Source organism: Gopherus flavomarginatus, chromosome 8, assembly GCF_025201925.1.
Source record: "Gopherus flavomarginatus isolate rGopFla2 chromosome 8, rGopFla2.mat.asm, whole genome shotgun sequence".
Classification (NCBI taxonomy): domain Eukaryota; kingdom Metazoa; phylum Chordata; order Testudines; family Testudinidae; genus Gopherus; species Gopherus flavomarginatus.
Genome location: NC_066624.1, coordinates 88,926,625 through 88,947,279, shown reverse-complemented (window position 1 = coordinate 88,947,279; position 20,655 = coordinate 88,926,625). Strand labels below are relative to the sequence as shown.

At 39.6% G+C, this 20,655-nt stretch overlaps 2 protein-coding genes across 3 annotated transcripts in view; both read right to left on the bottom strand.

The window, feature by feature from the left end:
- Positions 1-20,655, bottom strand: part of P2RY1 (purinergic receptor P2Y1) — a 1,183,293-nt gene that overhangs the window by 425,715 nt on the left and 736,923 nt on the right. The gene's annotated exons all lie outside the window — the stretch shown is intronic.
- ARHGEF26 (Rho guanine nucleotide exchange factor 26) overlaps positions 1-20,655 on the bottom strand; it is a 109,056-nt gene that overhangs the window by 41,386 nt on the left and 47,015 nt on the right. For both annotated transcript variants that reach the window (XM_050965857.1, XM_050965858.1), the window contains exons 7-10: positions 10,806-10,958; positions 10,182-10,311; positions 8,334-8,408; positions 5,993-6,082 (exon numbers count right to left, since the gene is read on the bottom strand). In XM_050965857.1, coding sequence (XP_050821814.1) covers positions 5,993-6,082; positions 8,334-8,408; positions 10,182-10,311; positions 10,806-10,958 — 448 coding nt within the window. The remainder of the gene's footprint in view (positions 1-5,992; positions 6,083-8,333; positions 8,409-10,181; positions 10,312-10,805; positions 10,959-20,655) is intronic.

Here is a 20,655-nt window from a genome sequence, read left to right as displayed (position 1 = left end):
TGCTAGTACATCAGGTATCAGGTTTATCAGACCCATAAAGAATGATTAAGAGGGCTGACAGCTGAGTGAGAGAATATTTTTCAAGCATGTGAAAGGTTTTCCAGAAAGCACAAGGAGGCACAGGATGCATGCACGGCCACAGCTGTTCAAAAGACTCCAACCTTGCTCGCATGAGGCGCATATGCACCCACACTGGGATCTGTATTGACATCATCTCAAAGACTAACATGGAAATACTTGGGCTAAGTCCCAATATCTATATTAAAAAGGTTTCTGGCAAGGATTTTTTCCCCTTTGATAATGAAAATGTCTAATATATATTTCTATTTCTCCTGTACATGACTTAAAAGTATTAATTTTCTTGGTTTTCTCCCCCCTAAGAATAGTTATGAAAATTGTTATAATTCTAGTTACTTGCATATATGCTTGTAAACTGTGTATAAAAACAAAAAATATATACATTAAGTTTAATGACCCTTATATGAACCAACAGGGGTTCTAGGACTATAATGTACTCTATAGATGGCTGCAGCAGGAAATCAGCCCCCACCAATTCAACACCCAGCCACAAGAATATGAGATACCTTCTGGGACATGGGGAATATGGAGAGAGTCACTGCTGCAGAGTTTATAAACTGTACTAGGGAGAAACTCTGACTGCATTCTTGGTGTGAAAGCCAGGCCCTATTGAAGTGAATGTCTAAACTAGGGGCGGGCAAACTTTATGGCCCGAGGGCCACATCGGGTTTCTGAAATTGTATAGAGGGCTGGCTAGGGGAGGCTGTGCCTCCCCACACAGCCAGCCGTGGTCCGTCCCCTGGACTCCTGCCCCATCCACCCCACCCTATCCGCTGACCGCCCCCAGACCTTCCACCCCAACTGCCCCCTCGCCATCCCATCTAATCCCTCCGCTCATTCCTGAGTGCTCCCCACCCCAGGACCGCTGCCCCCATTAAACCCCTTGTTCCTTGCCCTCTAACTGCCTTGACCCCTATCCACACCCCTGCCCTCCAGCCTGAACTCCCCCTGCCCTCTAGCCAATCCCCCCTGCTCCCTACCTCCTTACTACGCTTCCTGGAGCACCAGTGGCTGGCAGCGCTACAGCCGTGCCACCCAGAGCACCAGAACAGGCAGCTGTGCAGCCCGGCTGGAACCAGCACAGAGCACTGGGTCAGCTGCAGCTCTGCAGCTGCGCTGCCTGGCAAGAGCTCACAGCCCTGCTGCCCAGAACATTGCGCTGGCGGTGCAGTGAGCTGAGACTGCAGGGGGAGGGGGGACAGCAGGAGAGGGGTCGGGGGCTAGCCTCCTGGGCCAGGAGCTCAGGGGCCAGGCAGGAGGGTCCCGCAGGCCACAGTCTGCCCACCTCTGGGCTAATCTCTCATTGACTTCAACTCTGTCTCTTCTGGAGTTTATAAAATCACTGAGCGCGCCAGCCTCAGCTGCTCTTTATGAGATACAAATAATCTCTGAAGACCTAGTGAGAGATGCTAGGGCTGGGACCAGGGAAACCCACTGGTTCAGGACAGACTGTGGCACTTATCAATCCTGCCTGTTCATGGTGTCTCTCTCTAGTCCCAGATGTCAAGGGATGCCTGAGCATGGTGAATGTGTCTGCTCCTGCACAACTTTAAAGCCCTATGTGAGTCACTGCTAAGTATCCTGAGGTGAGTGCTCATGCAATCGACCAGAGACCCTGGGAGACTGGTTAAATTCTGGTAAAGTTACAGGTGGGTGGAGGGGGTGTCAAAACTGAGTTTATAATGGAAAACCAAAAACTTTAATCACAAGGGAATATACCCTTTCATTAATATCCTTGTGTTTGATGATCACATGAACCAGAATCAGTAAAGGAAATCTGAGATGTCTTTAATCCTCCATTACTGTGGCAGAATCCTAAAACCGCTAACCATTTCCCATAGACCACTTCCCATAGTCAATTATGAAATTGTGACACTTACTATCACCAGTGACTGATTTTTCAGCTACTGAATTTCTCTGCACCTGAATTTAAACTTTCTTTGCTGCTGCTGAAACCCATGACCTGTCTTGTCATGTTTGACTAATGAAGACAACTGCTTTCTTTCATCTCTAGAACATCCTTTAACCTGCTCGTAAAATATTTCTCCATGCAGCTGTCAGCCCTCATAATCATTCCTTATATGTCTTATTTTTCTGGCTTTTAAGTATTTTAGCTGCCCTTTCCTGAACTGTCTCCAGTTTGTCAGTATCTGTACTGTAATATTGTATCCAGAAAGGAACACAGTATTTCAGCTGTGATCCCACTGGTGCAAGAATTAAAGGGTGAGAATAAATACATCCACAGTTATAGAGGCAACAGCTTTCTTCTAGCATACGAAATATATTACTGCATATGCCTTTTTAATGACAGTAAAATAATAAAATTGTTTACAAAGTGCCCTCCCTGCCTATGCGATATAACGTATAAAGGGCAATATAAAATACAGTAGATGTTGGGCCAGAATCTTGCTCCCCTCCCATGCCAGCTGCTTTTCACTTCACAAAACTTGTAAGTTCTCATGAACAAGAACTTGCCTTTTAAATGTCCACAATTTTCTATTATCTATTAATTTAATCTCTTTTCTACTATTTCTTCCAAGTCATAAATATACTAAATATTGTTATGCCCTCCTTTAATTTATATATGACACCATATAGATGCTACTGCCCAAGCAGAGAATGAACCAAACCCCAATTGCTCTCAGTGGACTAGAGCGTGCAAACAAACTGGCTTCAGAGCACTGTAATTTCATTTATTTAAATGGAGATTATTCCAATTTACACCCTTGCAACAGAACAGAATTAGGTACTTTGTTTGGTTTTCTAACCAGATTTGTAACCGATTTACAATAATTCTAACCAACCTGCATTTCTCATTTTTTCCTATAAGAATATCATATAATTCCCTTTATGAGTAGCTATCTCACCTTGTCACTGTCACTTCTTTGTCACTTTGTTCAAACTCACATCCTATGCAAGGTCTAATTCAGTGGTTCTCAAACTTCTGTACTGGTGACCCCTTTCGACAGCAAGCTCCTGAGTGTGACCCCCCCTCCCTTATAAATTAAAAACACTTTTTTATATTTAAGACTATTATAAATGCTGGCGACAAGGCGGGATTTGGAGTGGAGACTGACAGCTCGCCACCATGTAATAACCTCACAACCTTCTGAGGGGTCATGACCCCCAGTTTGAGAACCCCTGGTCTAATTAGTTCTCCTAAGAAACGCCTCAGCACTGCAGGAAGTATTGAGTTTCATCATTATGAAATCAAAGTAATAAGTTTCCACAGTTTCATAGCAATATTTGGCTTGAAATTTTGGCTTAGTTTGTACCAGAAACTCAACCCACTCAGTGGTTTGAGCATTGGCCTGCTAAACGCAGGGTTGTGAGTTCAATCCTTGAGGGGGCCATTTAGGGATCTGGGGCAAAAAATCAGTACTTGGTCCTGCTAGTGAAGGCAGGGGGCTGGACTTGATGACCTTTCAAGGTCCCTTCCAGTTCTAGGAGATAATAATAATTGGAGATATACCTATTATTAAAACTCAGGGATCATGAAATCATGTGAATCAAACCTAACACTGCTAAGACAAATACCTCTTCCCATCTTTCTCCATCAAATTACCAAGACTCCAATTTATGTTGGAAGTTGGTCCAATTAAATATATTAACTCACCCATTCTCTCTTATCCTGGGACTAACACAGATACAACTAAATTAATGTGTCAATATCATGTTTTCATAACTATGCAAACGCAGCACTTGAGTTTCAACAACTCTCTGACAGCAGCAGTCACAAAATGCGTGCTGGTCCAAATAATTAAATTCTTATTTCTGTTTAAAGGGAAAAAAAGCCTCTCACTTCCCCAATATGGTACATGAAATCTCAAACTGAATGACACTGAATAAATATCCTTTAATCTCAACTAAAAATTAAATCTTCAGGACAGGCAAACAGTTGAATAAGTACATAAAAAGAGAACTAAGCCATTTTTGGAGTGGCTTTGGTTATTCAAGCTTCAGGAACCCAAGTTAGATTGAATGAAACGTAACAATTCTAAGAATGTTATATGGGGGCCTAGAGATTATTTTATAGTTTAAACTATGTGTATTTCTAAGAATGACAGTCCCAAGATATTCAATTATTTTATACTTAAAAAGGGCTTAACTTTTTATTTGCTATTAACTCAAAATTTCTTTCTATGCCAGATAAATTCAGCATATGGTTTCCTAACTGGTTATATTCCAGAGAACACTTGCTTTGACTTTTTAAATATATTTTTTTCTGTCAAAAATATGCAATGCTGAATGCAGAATGTCTTCTTCCTATATACAACAAACAGGCTCAGCATAATAAAGTGTATTGAAACTATGCCAAGAAAAATCAGCCTTTTACAATCCAACTGGCAAACTCTCAAACCACAGATAAATTCTAAACCACCAAGGAGTCATGTTTAAGATATACAGAGTGGTACTCTAGCAAAAAAGCTAAAGAATAAAGTAGCTTTTATTCCCATGAAACTGATTAGAGGGGGAAGTTGCAGTATACATTCTAGAGGAGGGTACACTGTAAGAGATTGAGCCTTCTGCCTAAATCAAGAACTGATTATGGACATCTTTTGCGGTGAAAATAAAGAATTTAAACCATTTTCAAGGGCATTTTGAGAGACTTTTGGCTATAAAAACTCCTAGAACTTATTCCAACTTGAAGGCTCTGGAACGACAAATCTGAAAAGCTGCTCTCCCAAATCTCTTGAGAATATTATCCGTAGGTCATTAGTGAACTTCATGAACACCTTATAAATAATCTCTTTTTTTGTTGTTGTTATAAGTGAATATTTACACCTTATTTTTCTATTTTTATTGAAAATATGTGAAAAGTCTTTGAAAAGTCTTTTAAAAAAACACACACACAAAATGGTACATTTTCCCACTGCATTAGTAAGAAGCATTCTTGGGAAATAATGTCATCCCATGGGTATGATATTACACTTACAAAATTTTGTTTTAAATGAACATTTTTTTGAGGTACAAAGAAGTTTTTTTTTTTCTATATTGTTGATACTTTGAAAACGCCACCAAAAGCTTTTTAAATCACATTTGACACTTGTTGGACAGGTCACTGATAAAGGAAACGAACACCACAACCTGCAACTTTGATTGTACTCAAAAGAAAAGACTTGGAAAATATCAGTATCATGTGGCAGCCTTTTTAATAAGTACTAAATTCTAATAATTTTAATGAGTTTAACACAATATGTCAACAGACAAAATGGCCGTGAATGTAATAAAGTCTGATACTTGTTTTTTCTTGCTAAAAGTGGTAAATTACATATTTTTTAAAAAATGTTTTAGTTAAATTATTAAGGTCTTTAAAAAATGCACTGTGCCTCTTATATAGTACCTTCTTAGTTTATTGAAAATATCCAAGAGCTGACAAAGGCAGAAGAGGAGGGCGAGAGAAAGAAAGAGACAGAGAGAAACAGACCAATGAAGAGTTCTATGTATTATCTGTGTTTAAACACTTCTACAGAACTTCATGAGTTAAGGAGATGAGGTGAAATCCTAGCTCCTCTGAAGTCAATGGGAATTCTGTCATAAATTTCAACGGGGGGCAAGATTTCACTGACGATGAGAAGCCTTTTCTCTGAATATCCGCTTTTTATGTGCAATTCAGGTGAGTAGTGTTAACTTGTGTAATTACTTTTTGTTTAAAGCTCTAGCTGCTTGATGTTAGTAACTGAGATACGGTTGGCAATGGCATCTGTCACTCTTTGAGCACTCATGGCCTCAGCTGCTCTCAGAAGACAAACTTTTAGTCCTCTGTTGAAAGGTCAGTTCAGCATCATGGCTTCTACAATCCCCAGCTAATTTGCTTCATTTTCTTTGGCTGTGAATCTGTTAGCCTTAAAACTTAAGGAAAGGCAAAACTTCTGCACATGCTAAATGAGTTCAATGAATGGAAATATCATACCTTGATTCTAAATTCCAGCTGGTTGTTAATTGTGTACATCATTTCTGTCCTTTCCATTTTTCTAGCCCCTTCGTTGCATAAACGGACCAACTAGAAAGAAAAAGTGTTCCTGATTTAATGTATTTAGATATTGCATTACTAGCTTTTCCTTTACCTGGCAACTTTTCTGTGGAAATGCATACCACTGAAGAAGCAAGAAAATCAAAGAAACTGATATTTTTATAATAAACCACAAAGAAGACTGATTATTCCACACAGAGTAGTACAAGCGGCACAAAGTACCTAACTCAAAAGGATTGCAGATCATCAGTCCAAAAACTTAATGGGCACCCTGAGAGAACAAAACTTTAACTTTGACAAGTAAGTGAGTTGTGTAGTTGTGACCCAATGTTATATGCTGCCCTTACAACTGCAGACATGCAAATTGTTTACTGAAGGAAGATACCAAGGTAAACATTACGGTGCTCTGTTGGCAAGCTAAGGAAGACAGTATTTCACAAAACTATTCACTCGCGCTTTAGAATGTGATTTGAAAATGTGTTATATTCCTCCAGAGACCCCAAATAAATAAATAAATTAAAAAAAAAGGAGGAGGAGGATCAGGCATCTACATATGTTAAATGGAAAAAATAAAATGCTTCTTAACACCTTCCATGGGCTCCCCAAAAGTCAAAGAGCCCCTTCTTGTTTCTCACTTCTTGGAAGGGGGGAGAGAGCTGTCTGAGCAACAGAATACTCCATTGATTCACTTAGTTCCCCAGATCCTTCCAGTACCACAGCAATTCAATGAAAAGCATAGCTAATGTACTGAATACTAACACCATGACCCCTGCTAATCCCTGCCAGTGTTGAGTGGTGGAGAGTAGGATGAAAGCAGGAACACAAATCAATTGAGTCTGTCTGGATAGCCTGTCAGGATAGCCTTCTCTAGGCTAACTTGCAGCATCAAAAGTCTAGAAAGGACAAAGAAGCCTTCCAGCTTTTCTAATAGGAAAAAAAGCTCACCTTTTATTTTGCTATAAGTGTTGTTGGGGAGATAGGAAGCAGCATGTTAGCAAGTTAGGCTGTTGCACATGACTAGGCAATGAATTCAGTGCAACAGCTGAGTAATTTGAAGAAGATGGGGACAAAGCCCTTATACACTAAGCTCTAGGATATCCTTCCCTGAGGAAAAAAACAAACTGTAAAACATTTGTTCTACAGGAGGATTTTTATGAGTCAGAGATAAAAGTCATGCTTATCGGGTATAGTTCAGCGGCATCCGGAGAAAGGGGTATGAACAATATCAGTTAGGCAAATTCTCCTCCCCCTTCTCCTTTTCAGTCTGAATACTCTGTACACCACAAGAAGTTCCCACAATAAAATTCAAGTGTGTTGGCAGCAGTATTGTGTTACTGCAGCAATTCAGATTTTTTTTCTGAGAAAAAGAATGATTTAAATGTGAAGCTGATCTGTCAGTGACTGTTCCTGAATAAAGTAATTTGGCATTTTCATCCTTCATTACTCTTCCGCTTTAAGAGAAAATTTGTCAATTTCCATGCATAAATAATTTAAATCAGCCAGGAATGCTCTGAGCCTAAGGCAGTGTCTAGTCCTAACATGTAGGGAACCTTATTTCCAATAGGAGGATGCCCAATCCACCAAATTTAATAACATTCAACTGCATATTGCAGGATCTCAAATTCTAAGATCTCAAAGGCTAGTCTCTAGATTTCCATTTCAAACTGTCTTTCTTTTTATTTCAAAAAGCTTTCGAAGTCAACAGTGATTTTATAGAGTTTTCACGGTGAAGTTGGATGTTGTCACCAATGCCAAATTCTGAAACCTCATTATCAGCTTTAAATGAAACCTATTGGAGGTTATTGTAGAATTAATTATTGGCAATATTTATGCTTCATGTATTAGTGGGTTGTTCCTCTATTGTTGTGTGTATTTAATACTTGTTCCATGCTGAAAACCAATTTTCAACACAGCTCTTATTGACTGGAATGGTTTAATTTCACTAAAAGAATAAATCCTTAAATGTTGTTAGGAGCTCCAGTTTTCTAACTGGCAGTTTCCAGGCTTTGGGTGTTGTACCTCTTTCTCTTTTTTTTGGGGAGAGGGGAATAGAACCAAGTTGTCCAATTTCATTATGAAATGCATGATCAAGACAAATAATGAAGGAGACAAATAATACATCAATTAATATATAAAAAATATTAAAAAGCCATTTGGAAAAACAAAAGTGAGCATATCTCAGATTGGCATACTGAATTGTTCAAAGCACGCTGCACAACTGAGGAAGAAAAGAATCTAAATAGAAGGCTGGCTGCGTAGGATTTGCTTTTTAAAAACATACCTTGCTCACTTCTTTTAAGGCTCGTTTGCAGATCTCATATTTTGGTGAATCTTTAGGGGTTTTCTGACAGATAGTCTGAAATAAAAATCAATTCAGAGAACTGAAAACTGTATATTGTTACATCTAAACCAGATGAATACAGAATTACAATACAATTAATGAAATTAAACATGGAGAGGCAACATGGAAGCATATTTTCCTACCAACCAGAGCTCCTCGGTGCACATGGAGTGTGTATCTACTGATATGCTCTTCAGGGAGTGCAGCATGCCAATATCAATAAATGGTCTGATGCAGAGGGAGCGGGTAAGCCACAGACTGCCTGCTCAGAGCACCACGTCCTCACAACGGCCCTGGTGAGAGCAGCCCCTGTGCTCCCTTTCAATTGTCTCTGGCCCTTATGAAGGCCATGAAAAGTGGGGAGGGAGGTAAGGTCTTTGCACTCTTTACTCCTACTGTATAAGGGTTAAACATAATCCAGTCACTAATGTTCAAAGCACTATGGAACTTTTGCTGAAAGTTGGCTAACCATGTGAGTTGGTCATGAAAATAAAAGTTTGACCAAAACAAACATCTTGTATCAATATGTTCCTAATAATGCAGGGGCTAAATTATGTTCTTCAGGTGAAATTATGTTTTCACAGTCTGAATGTAAGAAGAGAATCATACTTTTCATATTTCAGTTTAAGTGAAACAATGAAAACTCACTATAAAGAAAACATTTCAATATAAAGTTTAGAAAATTATCGCTGAGAAAAAAAAATTGTTTTGTAATTTTCCATTCTGTTCAGCTTGTTAGATGCTTTCATTTCTGAAGAAAAAAGGTATCCTGAATTTAAAGAGTTAGTTTGGATGTTTTGGGTTTTTTTTGTTTTGTTTTTTTTTAAACAAACACAGGGATTTATTGAACAGTAGAGTATGGCCCATGGGGCCAGGATATATAAACTAGCAACCGTAGATATATAAAGGACCATTACTTCATTAACCACTGTGAAGTACTGAACACATCCCCACAGTTATTGCAGTATTCATAATTACAGAGGTGACTGACCTGCATAGATCCTGATCTGGGTCCTACTAAAACCAGAAATCAGATGTGGATTTTAATCCATACCATTGGCAGCAGTGCAGATCACATTTCAGTCCTGGCACCAAACCAAAATGCCACGGACCTCATGAGTATGTATGTTTCCATCAGATTTCGACCTCTGCTTCCTACCACTCTCCCTCACTGTAGGCTTTCCCAATCCCTGCAGCTGTCTGTTGGAAAGGAGAACCTCACACACCCCACCATAACAGGATGGTTACTAGCTATGGACGTAAATGATGTTTCCCTTTAGTGGCTGCCCCATTGAGGGCCCAGGAACGATTACTAAAATGGTTAGCTAAGGATCAGTTTGTGACCCCCCTGAATTTTCATAGTGCCAAAAGGACTATTCCTGTGAGAAAAGTGGGGTGCACAGTCTGGCCCTAAAGGAGGAGTCCTTTAGTCAGCATGGCAGAAAGCCCATGTTCTGAACTGAAGGACCACGTTCTAGGCCAAATTCTGTATGTGTGCAACTTCTATGGTAGTTGTGTCTTGACTCTGACTTCATCATTCAGTTTCATTGGAAACTGGTGCCCAGTTGTTTGACTTGAACTTCTACACAGTTCCTTGGTCACTGCAAGTGCAAATAAATGCCACCACCCACTTCACAATTTCCTCTTTGTTGTAGACAGACCAGTTTATACAACCATGGCCCCAATCTAAACAAGGTGAGGTGGGAATGGGCCAATAACCAAAAAAAGAAAGGTTGCTTAATTTCCAAGGACACAATATACACAGGAAAAAAAAAAATCTGTTCTCACATCCATCAGCAATGGAAGGCGTGTAACCCTCTGCATTGGAAGAATGAGGAAAGAGATCATAGGTAAATTCCTACAGTCTTCATGGGACTCAATCCGTGAGAGCTCTTCCTTGAAGGCTGGATTTGTAGCTCTGAAGAAAAAGAAACCATGGGTTTTTGAAAAGGTTGCTTTAATTTAGAAATGTGAATTTCTCTTTTCAAATAGCAGTGATGTCAGTAAATCAGAGGAAGGGCAGTCTGAGGGAATCTCATTCTTTTAGTGTCCAACAGTTATATTTAGAAATATTATACAAATATAACTGATATTTAGAGACATCAGTACAGTTTGCACATGCACGCACAAATTATGCCATGAACGATACAAAGGGAAAAAAGTATAAAAGCACTGCTATAAAGACGCTAGTAAAACTACGCTTGTCAATGAAAACAATTTAGCACATGACTGCAAATAGAATTAGACTCTACAGCCAAGTATATTTTTACCCTCAATTACATCAGTGGAATTAAATATGAGCTTTAAAACAAGCATGTGCTTAAGTGATATGCTGAATTGGAGCCTAGATGTTATGCTTCAAGAAATCCTGATTGCTACTGTTAAGGGATGATCTTAAGCATCGTTTCTTACAATAGTTTCTGGAGTGTTCGCTGTTGGTAGACTTCATTAGTACAATATTTCACGTATGGGTCAAATGTTGATGCAGTATGCTTTTCAACAATATCACTGATATCCTCTATGAAGATGTTGTTCTGATGCCTTGCTTCAAGTTCTTTAAAGAACCTGCAAAGGAAGAGAAGTAATTACCAATTTCACTGAACATTCATAATGGTTTGTCTCCTGTAGCATTTCAAATTTCACTTGACAGGATATCGGATCATTTCACAAAACTTTTAACCACATAAACAAGGGGCAATAAAGGGACAATCTGAGAAATTTAGAGACTCGAGAAGGGTGGAAAAGATTTACTGATGCAAGACCCTCATCCCATGGGCTCAACTGTACATGTATTTCTTGCACAATATATGTAAAGGAAATGTGGTGTAACCTGTCAGACTTCAGCAGAAGCAATGTTGGTCAAGTTATTTTTCACAAACAGTTAAAATAGAAAGAGTACTACTAATAGGGTTGCAACCGTACTTTTCAGCAATGTGTCTGAAAAGGAAGTGAAACTACTTGAAACACATCATCTACAATTCTACGAGTACTGAATCTTTTCTCCTTGTAGTAATGGACGTGCAATAGCACAGCTGCAACAATAACTGGAAAACTTCACACCAACTAAAATGTCAACTACAAAACTAAAATGAAAAATTAAATTAAATTGCCAGTTGATGTGCTGAATGACCTGATAAACAAGCAGAGTTCCCACCCTGCTCCAAACAGAGCACACACTATCTGCTCTATACCATTCAGCATACCATTAACGACAAACCCAGACAGGATATACTGAAGCCTAAAACTTAGGTTGACCTAAGCTACGTCGCTCAGGGATATCAAAAATTCACACCAGAGACACAGTTAAACCAATCCAAGCCCTGGTATAGATACTGCAGGGTTGACAGAAGAATTCTTCCATCAACCTAGCCACCACCTCTCGAGGGAGGGGATTTACCAGAGCGATGGTAAAACCCCACCCGTCGCTGTAGCAAGTGTCTACACTATAGTGCATGCATCTGATGAAGTGAGTATTTACCCACGAAAGCTTATGCTCCAATATGTCTGTTAGTCTATAAGGTGCCACAGGACTCTGTCACTTTTTACAGATCCAGACTAACACGGCTAGCCCTCTGATACTTGACTACAGTACTGTAGTTACTGACAAAGTTGCTGTGAAAAATAAAGTTGGGTGGGGGTAGCTCCCTTTTATGGGCTCCCAGCCAGCCAGTACCTATAAAATCCCTCTTAATAGCTGATCTCTACTGGCTCTACCTATAAAGAGTTAAAAGGTCTCACTGCTATGTACATGACCTGGCCTATCATTCCTGACTCGTCGTTCTGATCTCAAGTTTGTCTCTGCTTCTGATCTCCCAGTATCCTGACCCAGCTGATTCCTAACTCCTATCCTGTGACTGCGCACTCTGGCTCTGACACCACTAGGCGTGGCTGCCTACAACCTGACTGCAACAGTTGCAGGCAGTGACTAGAAACCATTTCCACCATTTTTTTAGTTGGCAGAAACTCTCAGCATATTGCAGATTAATTTTATACAGGAAATGATGAACTATGACATTTCTTCCCATTTCATATTTTGGCATGCTGAAAAGATCATAGAATCATAGAAGATTAGGGTTGGAAGAGACCTCAGGAGGTCATCTAGTCCAACCCCCTGCTCAAAGCGGGAGGAATCCCAACTAAATCATCTCAGCCAGGGCTTTGTCAAGCTGGGCCTTAAAAACCTCTAAGAATGGAGATTCCACCACCTCCATAAGTAACCCATTCCAGTGCTTCACCACCCTCCTAGTGAAATTGGTTTTCCTAATCTCCAACCCAGACCTCCCCGACTGTAACTTGAGACCACTGCTCCTTGTTCTGCCATCTGCCACCATCGAGAACAGCCAAAACTCCATCCTCTTTGGAACCCTCCTTCAGGTAGTTCAAGGCTGCTAGATGTTTGACTATGTGAACTAGAACATTATCCTTACGTTTTAAAAATTAAATCATATTTTTTGAACCAGGTGCTCAGCCCATAATCTTTTCAGGGAACAGTAAAAATCTAGGGTACGAATGTTTTAGAAGAGAAGGGAAATATCACTTATTTAAAAAAAAACAAACACACACAACCCACAACCTACCTAGAGCAGCAGGCTATTCTTATACAGAGTGCTATGAATCAAGATTTGGATCAACAGGTTCCCTTTGTGCAACCAGCTTACTATAACTTATCAGTAAACCTGCTACTTCAATAAATCCTTCTACTTTATATGTTAGAGGAGGTTTGGAGATTAAAAATTAGTTCTGATCAATCACAAGAGCTGCTCAACACAAACTGTGTCTGGCCTTTTAATACCAGAAGACTTAAATAAAAATGGTTGCTGTTTCCTTTAAATCTAAAAAAAATTTTCTGATTAAACTTTGAACCCATTTAAACTAAAGTCAGACAAGACCTTGAAAAAGGGTCTAGTTCTTTCACCATTATCTTTGGTAGTTAAAATAAATATCCGATCTGTAATTCTCTAATGTAAGTCAGACTGCCTCTTTTTTAAGGTCTATAAAAACTAATTTAGAAAATGCATCTTTATTGATTTTTTAGATCAAGGAACAATAGCCTAAGTTTTAGTCAATCCCACCTCCCCATTGAGAAAGGAAAACTCTCTCCAAATACTGGTTCTTTTAATTTGGCAGCTCTTGTTAAGAGTCTATGTTTTAAGCTGATCACTAACTTTCAGTTAAGCATTATGCAGGAACAGTGCCTTGATATTTGTGCGGGCAGCTTGCGACGCTATGTCTTCCTGCTAATATGAACAGTGGTCAGTTTGTACCTCTATTTCTCCATGTGCTATTGATTAAAGGGGTCTCTAAGTACGGGGGTAGACAATCAGTACTTAATTTCCTTATCCTATGTGCACTACTTAATATGAAAACTAAAACTACAGCAACAGAATATGACTAGGAAGTCTTTAGGTATATCTGGGTTCTCGACTGCTTGTTCCATTTCCTTTGCTGCTGTAAGTTAGGGCTCCATTCTTAGATGAGCATTGTTGCCAGGTGCTAGGCCTTCAATTCCCAACCAAAGTCACTGGCAAGTGGGAGTTCTTTGCACTTCACAGGAGTGCTCTTCACCTTGTAGGATTGAGCACTTTAAAGATCCTTTTCCATCCTCATGTTACGTAATGTCCTCCAGTCCTTAAATTCATAAAAAGCCATGAGAAACAGGCTTATTCTGCATGGATTCAGAGATGTGTGGACCGTCTGCTGTTTCAGTCTTTTCTTCACTGGTTGTCTAGCTAAGTACAAACATTATTTGCTCTCCTCTGCTCCCTACCCCCAAAGAAAAATGTCAGACTGCCCACTAAAATTATTTCCCTTATGTAATTCTCCACCCCAGGTTCTTATTATTTAAATTACAGCATATTTATTGTTTCACACTGGGGACTTGGATGTGCATCATATTCTAACATGCTAATTTCTTCTACAATGTAATAGTTTGGTGGGCTTTTTAAAATCCTTCCACCAATTTCTGCGATCAATGGGTCAGATCCTCAGCTGGTGTAAGTAAGCATACCTTATTGACTTTGATGGAGCCGTAGTGATTCATACTAGCTGAGATCTGGTCTTAAAATAAATTAATAAAAAAAACAAACCTGTCAATCTTATCACTAGGAAGGTTTTAAATTAGAGCTGTCAAGCTGTCTCTTGATGTTCCAACCTCTGCTCCAGAGGACATGCGTCCATGCTGATTACAGGTTCTGCTCAGTAACAATCCAGTGCAATGCAGACTGACTCATTTTTCATTATCTGAGTCAGATGCCACCAGCAGAAGGTTGGTTTTCTTTTTTGGTGGTTCAGGTTCTGTAGTTTCTGCATCAGAGTGTTGCTCTTTCAAGACTTCTGAGAGCATGCTCTGCGTCTCATTCTTGTCAGATTTTGGAAGGCACTTCAGATTCTTAAATCGTGGTTCGAATGCTGTAGCTATCTTTAGAAATTTCCCATTGGTATCTTCTTTGCATTTTGTCAAATTTGCAGTGAAAGTGTTCTTAAAATGAAGAACATGTGCTGGGTCATCATCCAAGACTGCTATAAAATGAAATATATGGCAGAATGTGGGTAAAACAGAGCAGGAGACATACAATTCTCCTCCAAAGAATTCAGTAAGAAATTTAATTAATGCATTATATTTTTAATGATCATCATCAGCATGGAAGCATGTCCTCTAGAATGATGTCCGAAGCACAAAGAGGTATATGAGTCTTTAGCGCATCTGGCATGTAAATATCTTGCGACGCCGGCTACTACAGTGCCATGTGAACTCCTGTTCTCACTTTCAGGTGATGTTGTAAACAAGAAGCAGGCAGTATTATCTTCTGCAAATGAAAATAAACTTGTTTGTCTGAGAGACTGGCTGAACAAGAAGTAGGACTGATTGGACTTGTAGGTGCTAAAGTTTTACGTTGTTTTGTTTCTGAGTGCAGTTATGTAACAAAAAAATACATTTGTAAATTGCACTTTCATGATAAACTACAGTACTTGGAGGAGGTGAATTGAAAATTACTATTTTTATCATTTTTACAGTGCAAATATTTGTAATAAAAATACAAAGTGAGCTCTGTACACTTTGTATTCTGTGTAACTGAAAAAAATGTATTTGAAAATATAGAAAAACATCCAAAAATATTTAATACATTTCTATTGGTATTCTATTGTTTAAACAGTGTGATTATTCACGATTAATTTTTTGAGTTAATCACGTGAGTTAACTGCGACTAATCGACAGCCCTATTTTACATATTTATTTTTAAGCTAGAGAATATGGATATTAGAGGCTTGATGTCAGTTTCTCATCTCAGTTATGCTAGTGTAAATGTAGCATAAGTATTGGAGTCAATAGGGTTACTCCAGATTTGCACAAGCATAACTGAGATCATCATCGGCCCCTTTATCTTCTCAAGAGGCATTTAACATATTCCAACTATTATCTAAGCATGGTGCAATGAAAGCTAGAGTTATATCATGCATTATTATTATTGTTATTATTTACTGCTGTACCTATTCAGCACTTCACATGTTTCAAAAGACTTTACAGGACTTTAGAGAATTTATTTGTAAAGTATTAGCCTCACTTTACAGATCTGAAAAATGAGACAAGTGATTTGGCAATGGGAACATAGCAAATCTTTTGCAGAGACAGGATAAGAATGTGTGTTCATAATTCTTGCTCTTGTATTCACTCCACTAGTCCATTCTGCCTCATGCAATCAAAGCATTTACTCTTTGTTCACAAAAAGTCTCTCATTCTAAATGCAAAGTGTTAAATAAATAATATATATAGCACTGAAATGCTTTAGAAGCTACTCTGTTGCTGCTCTAATGACACAAAGTTCCTTTTCTCCAGCTCAATGGTAATATAATAAGAAGGAATGCAATCAGAAACGCAACAACAACAGTAACTTAGCCATTAATAGTGTACAGTGAAGTTGCTTTACCTAACACAAAAGGTTTGCCAAAGTCAGGATTAAAAAAAGAAAAACAAGACTTTAAAGGAAGTAACTGTTTTGCATTAGTTAGATAACCAAAATATAAATAAAGTGACTGTATAAACCATATTTTGCTTTGCCTGATGTCAGTATAAAGACTCAAAATTTTATTTGACACTGGAGTCCTCAGAGAGCATTTTAGCAAGTTCATCCAGATTAGTTAAATGATCTAAACTTAAAAAATATTGAGGAAAAATGATTTTGAAGAACAAAGCAGTAGACGAGTGACCAGTACAGACTGTTAAAAATGAAAGCTAAGTACACAGCTAAGAGCAGTGCACATAACGATTTTAAATGGATGTGTATGAAGCCTACTGAAACATGTGTGGAAGAACACTGGGTTTATAAAGCCAACATCACAATCTGAAAGGACCCACAAAATCTTGCTTTCTGACGTCACTGATTCCTATTTCCAATGTGCCACTGCTGAAGACCAAAGTTATTTGAATGCCTATTACCAGTGCTTTATTAAACTTGGTTACTTTAATTCTTTCTTCTTGAATAATTTCTGTGGACTGAAAGCCTGATTCTGCAAGGTGCTGACCAATCCCAGCTCCCAATCAAGTCAGCAGGTGTTTGATATTGCTCAGCAGCTTGGATTTTCAGGCCCCAGACCACAAAACACACAGCATCCAAAACTGTCCAACAGCCACAGGAATCACACACATAGGTGACCTAAGTCGTGCTAGCAGTTAGCATGATAATCACTTTGAAAGTCACTGAAGAACTTCTTTTATATTTCGGAATACTTTGACATACAGCCTTGGAGACAGCCAGTCTCTAGCCAATTCCAACCATGAAACAGAAGTTTCTGGTGACGACTGTGCCCCTAGAAATCCACACATGGATCTCATCCCTCCAATGGCATCACCTCCCCATCCATTCCCTGTTTGATCAGGATGTGCAGGACAGGGGAAGGTATTGGCCATGTTGGGGGCAAGCAGTGGGCAAGTATGCATTAGAAGAGACTAGGCCAAAAAGGAATACATACTCCCCCCACAAATAGGCCAAACAGATTTCTGTGAAGAAAGGCTATATTACTTTTTTCGCAGGGCCAATCTATGCTGCACAACATCCCTCTTAAAGGGGGTGTGTGTGAAATCCTAGGGTCAAGTACAGACAAAGGAAACCCTGATGGCTCCTTTGAAGCTCCAGTGCCTCTACTTCTGAACTGCCACCAGAGAGATACAGCCACCACGTATATGGAGATCAGTGTGGTCCGATGACCAGATCCATGGCCTGTTCCATGGTACAGGGAACCCTGTCTCTCACTGAATGTTTGGGAAACTCTGGAGGAAGAGGGGGAGGAATAGGAAGGGAAAGGTGGGGCCACTTCTGTATCTAAGCACTCAGCTTGTATCCATTTTATTGTCAGACTTTGTAAAGTCATTTACACTGATGAGAACAATGTGTTTCTGAAAATGCCTAGCAAGCTGACCAACCAAACCTGAGACTTCATTATTTTCCCAAGGAATAAGTAAGAGCATCTCTCTGAGAAATGTTCAGTTAGACAAAGTAGTGACTGTTAACTGTAGTTTTGCAGGCAATCTATGTTTAGAGGAGAAGTTCTCAACCTTTTGCTTTTTAACTGAATTTCAATTTCCATCCAAATAGGGCTTGGCACAAATAGCAAGTAAAAGTTCCTCATCATCATCAGGTAAAACAGTAAGCTATACATCTGGTTATATAAACGTGTATAAACACAGTGTATCTTCCTGGTTAGCAAAAAGCAGCATCAAATTTAGCGTAAAGCTATATTTAGTTGCAAATCAAATGTTTTAATTGTTACCAACCAATTTAATTTTTTTTAAAGGGAAAATAACTAAAAAGTATAAATGCAAAACATGATTAGGACTGATTATTTAAATGAATCCACTCTGGACTCTCCTGATCTTAAACTTAATTATAGCCTCAATAAGTCAAAACCACAGTCTAACCACTTCAACTGAAATAGTCTTGCTTCATGAAGTCACATTTGCAATGTATTTGTTTAAAGAAAAAATCCATAACATTCTCACCCTTTACACAGTGACTTTTGGTAGACAGAATCTTTAAAATATATAAAAATTACCTCCACTGGGTTCAAATGTATTCCTGTTAATTGAATGCCTGGTATCAGAGCAATGAAAAAACATTTAAAGTACGCACAGCTTTGAGGCTACAGGGATTTTGCCAGCCAGCCTCTGAGAGCCTTTCCTGGAATGTCAACATTCCAAATTCTTTCAGAGCATGCTAACCTAACTGCAAGTGATGTCATAAATTTGGGCCACTTTCCACACTCGTACATGAGGGCTTGATATGCTGTGCACTAGTCAGGTATGAGTTGGTTCATCTCGGAGCATACATTATGAGGCAGCACAGAATCAGGTTAGTTTCTATAGAAGCTCCCATAAGGTAGCTCTCTCAGGGCCCCATCGTACAAATATTTGGAGATGACTTTAGTGGGACTAGACAGGAATAAGCACTAACCTCATTATTAAATATATTAAAAAAATGTACCATTATGTAATTAAAACACTATCACAATGCATATATAACATGCTCAGCCAACTTTAATTCTCACATTTCCTAATTTTTGAGTATTTGACTTTGCAACTGTAATATTATTTCACTGTAGTTTCTGTGGATTAATTATACATAGGATCAAATCTTATCTCACCTACACTGAAACTCCTACACAAATACATTCAAGGCTGTTTTAATTTCACCATTTCCAGCTATTTTAGATTTTTACATTAACAAAACCAAAAACTAGTACATGGCATAATATCATAGTAATTAGCAACTTTTAAAATGTTTTCTTACCAAAAAATATCTGATTATTGCTTATAAACAATGTGAGTGGTATGTTTATTTCTAAATGAAAAGTGGCAATGAATGGAAGGGAAGAATAGTACTTTTAATCTACAGCTACAATGGTATTGGGCAGGAGGGGAAGAAATGCTAACAATAATGTTTTGCATCAAATTTAATTTTGGTACAAAACCACAGCATGAACTGGTCTTAACTGCATAATGTTAAAAGAGTAATAAAAGACTTGCTGTTTATTTTGTCAGTGTATGCTCGTATAAGTCAGTCACATAATTCTGTTTGTCATCCATATTACCAGAAATGTAGCTCAACAGCCTTGCTTTGAAAATTGTTTTGAGCACCATTTAGGGATAATATAGTAGGTGTCCCTGAAAACGGCATGTACACGTGCACACCCACCCCTTTTCACGAGAATATAAACTATGCTTTCTAAGCTCTAATATTCAAGGACTGATTCCCGCAAAATCCCATTTCTTGCAAAACATAGGATCACTATATGATCACAGCTTCAGATATTTGAACAACTTACTTGGAAAATACATGTTATATCAACTTATTATTTACATACAATACTTTTATATAGTTTTTCTCCAAAAATGTAGAACTGGAGACAATAATTCCTCTTATACAAACACCTGTGAAAGCTTCCTAAAGAAAGATTAATCCAGCTGTGCTGCAATAGGTACTTTTCATACTCAGAATTGGTTTCCATGAGGAGAAATAGGATCAGGGCAGCTCCAGGCACCAGCAAAACAAGCAGGTGCTTGGGGCGGCACATTTATAGGGGCGGCATTCTGATGCCGGCCATCATAGGTGCCAACTCTGGGGCATGGGGAAAAAGTGCCCCCGCCGCCCCAGCTCGCCTCTGCCGGCTCCCCTGGGAGCCCAGCCGCCTCTTCTCTTCTCCCCTCTCCCTCTCAGGCTTGCTGTGCATGAAACAACTGTTCTGTGCAAAAAGTCTGGGAGGGAGGAGAAGCCGAGCGGCAGGCGCTTGGGGAGACGGTGGAGCGGAGGTGAGCTAGAGTGCGGAAGGGTTCCTCTACTCCTCATTACTTCCTGCGCCCCACCATCCTAGCTCACCTCTGCTCCGCCTCCTCCCCTGAATGCGCAGCTGCACTGCTTCTCCCCCCTCCCTCCCAGGCTTGCCGCCTGCGAAACAGCTGTTTCGTGCAGCAAGTCTGTGAGGGAGGAAGGAGAAGCCGAGCCGCGGGGCACTCAGGGGAGGCGGCAGTGGTGGAGTGGAGGTGAGCTGGAGGGGGAGTGGTTCCTCTATCCCCCATTACTTCCTGCGGCCCCCTCCACCCTAGCTCACCTCTGCTCCGCCTGCTCCCCTGAATGCGCCGCTGCTCCACTTCTCCGCCCTCCCTTGCCTGAGAGGGAGTGGGGAGAAGCGGAGCAGCGGCACACCGGGGGGAGCAGGCGGAGCGGAGATGAGCTAGGGTGGGAGGCTGTGGGGGCCCCCAGGAAGCAATGGG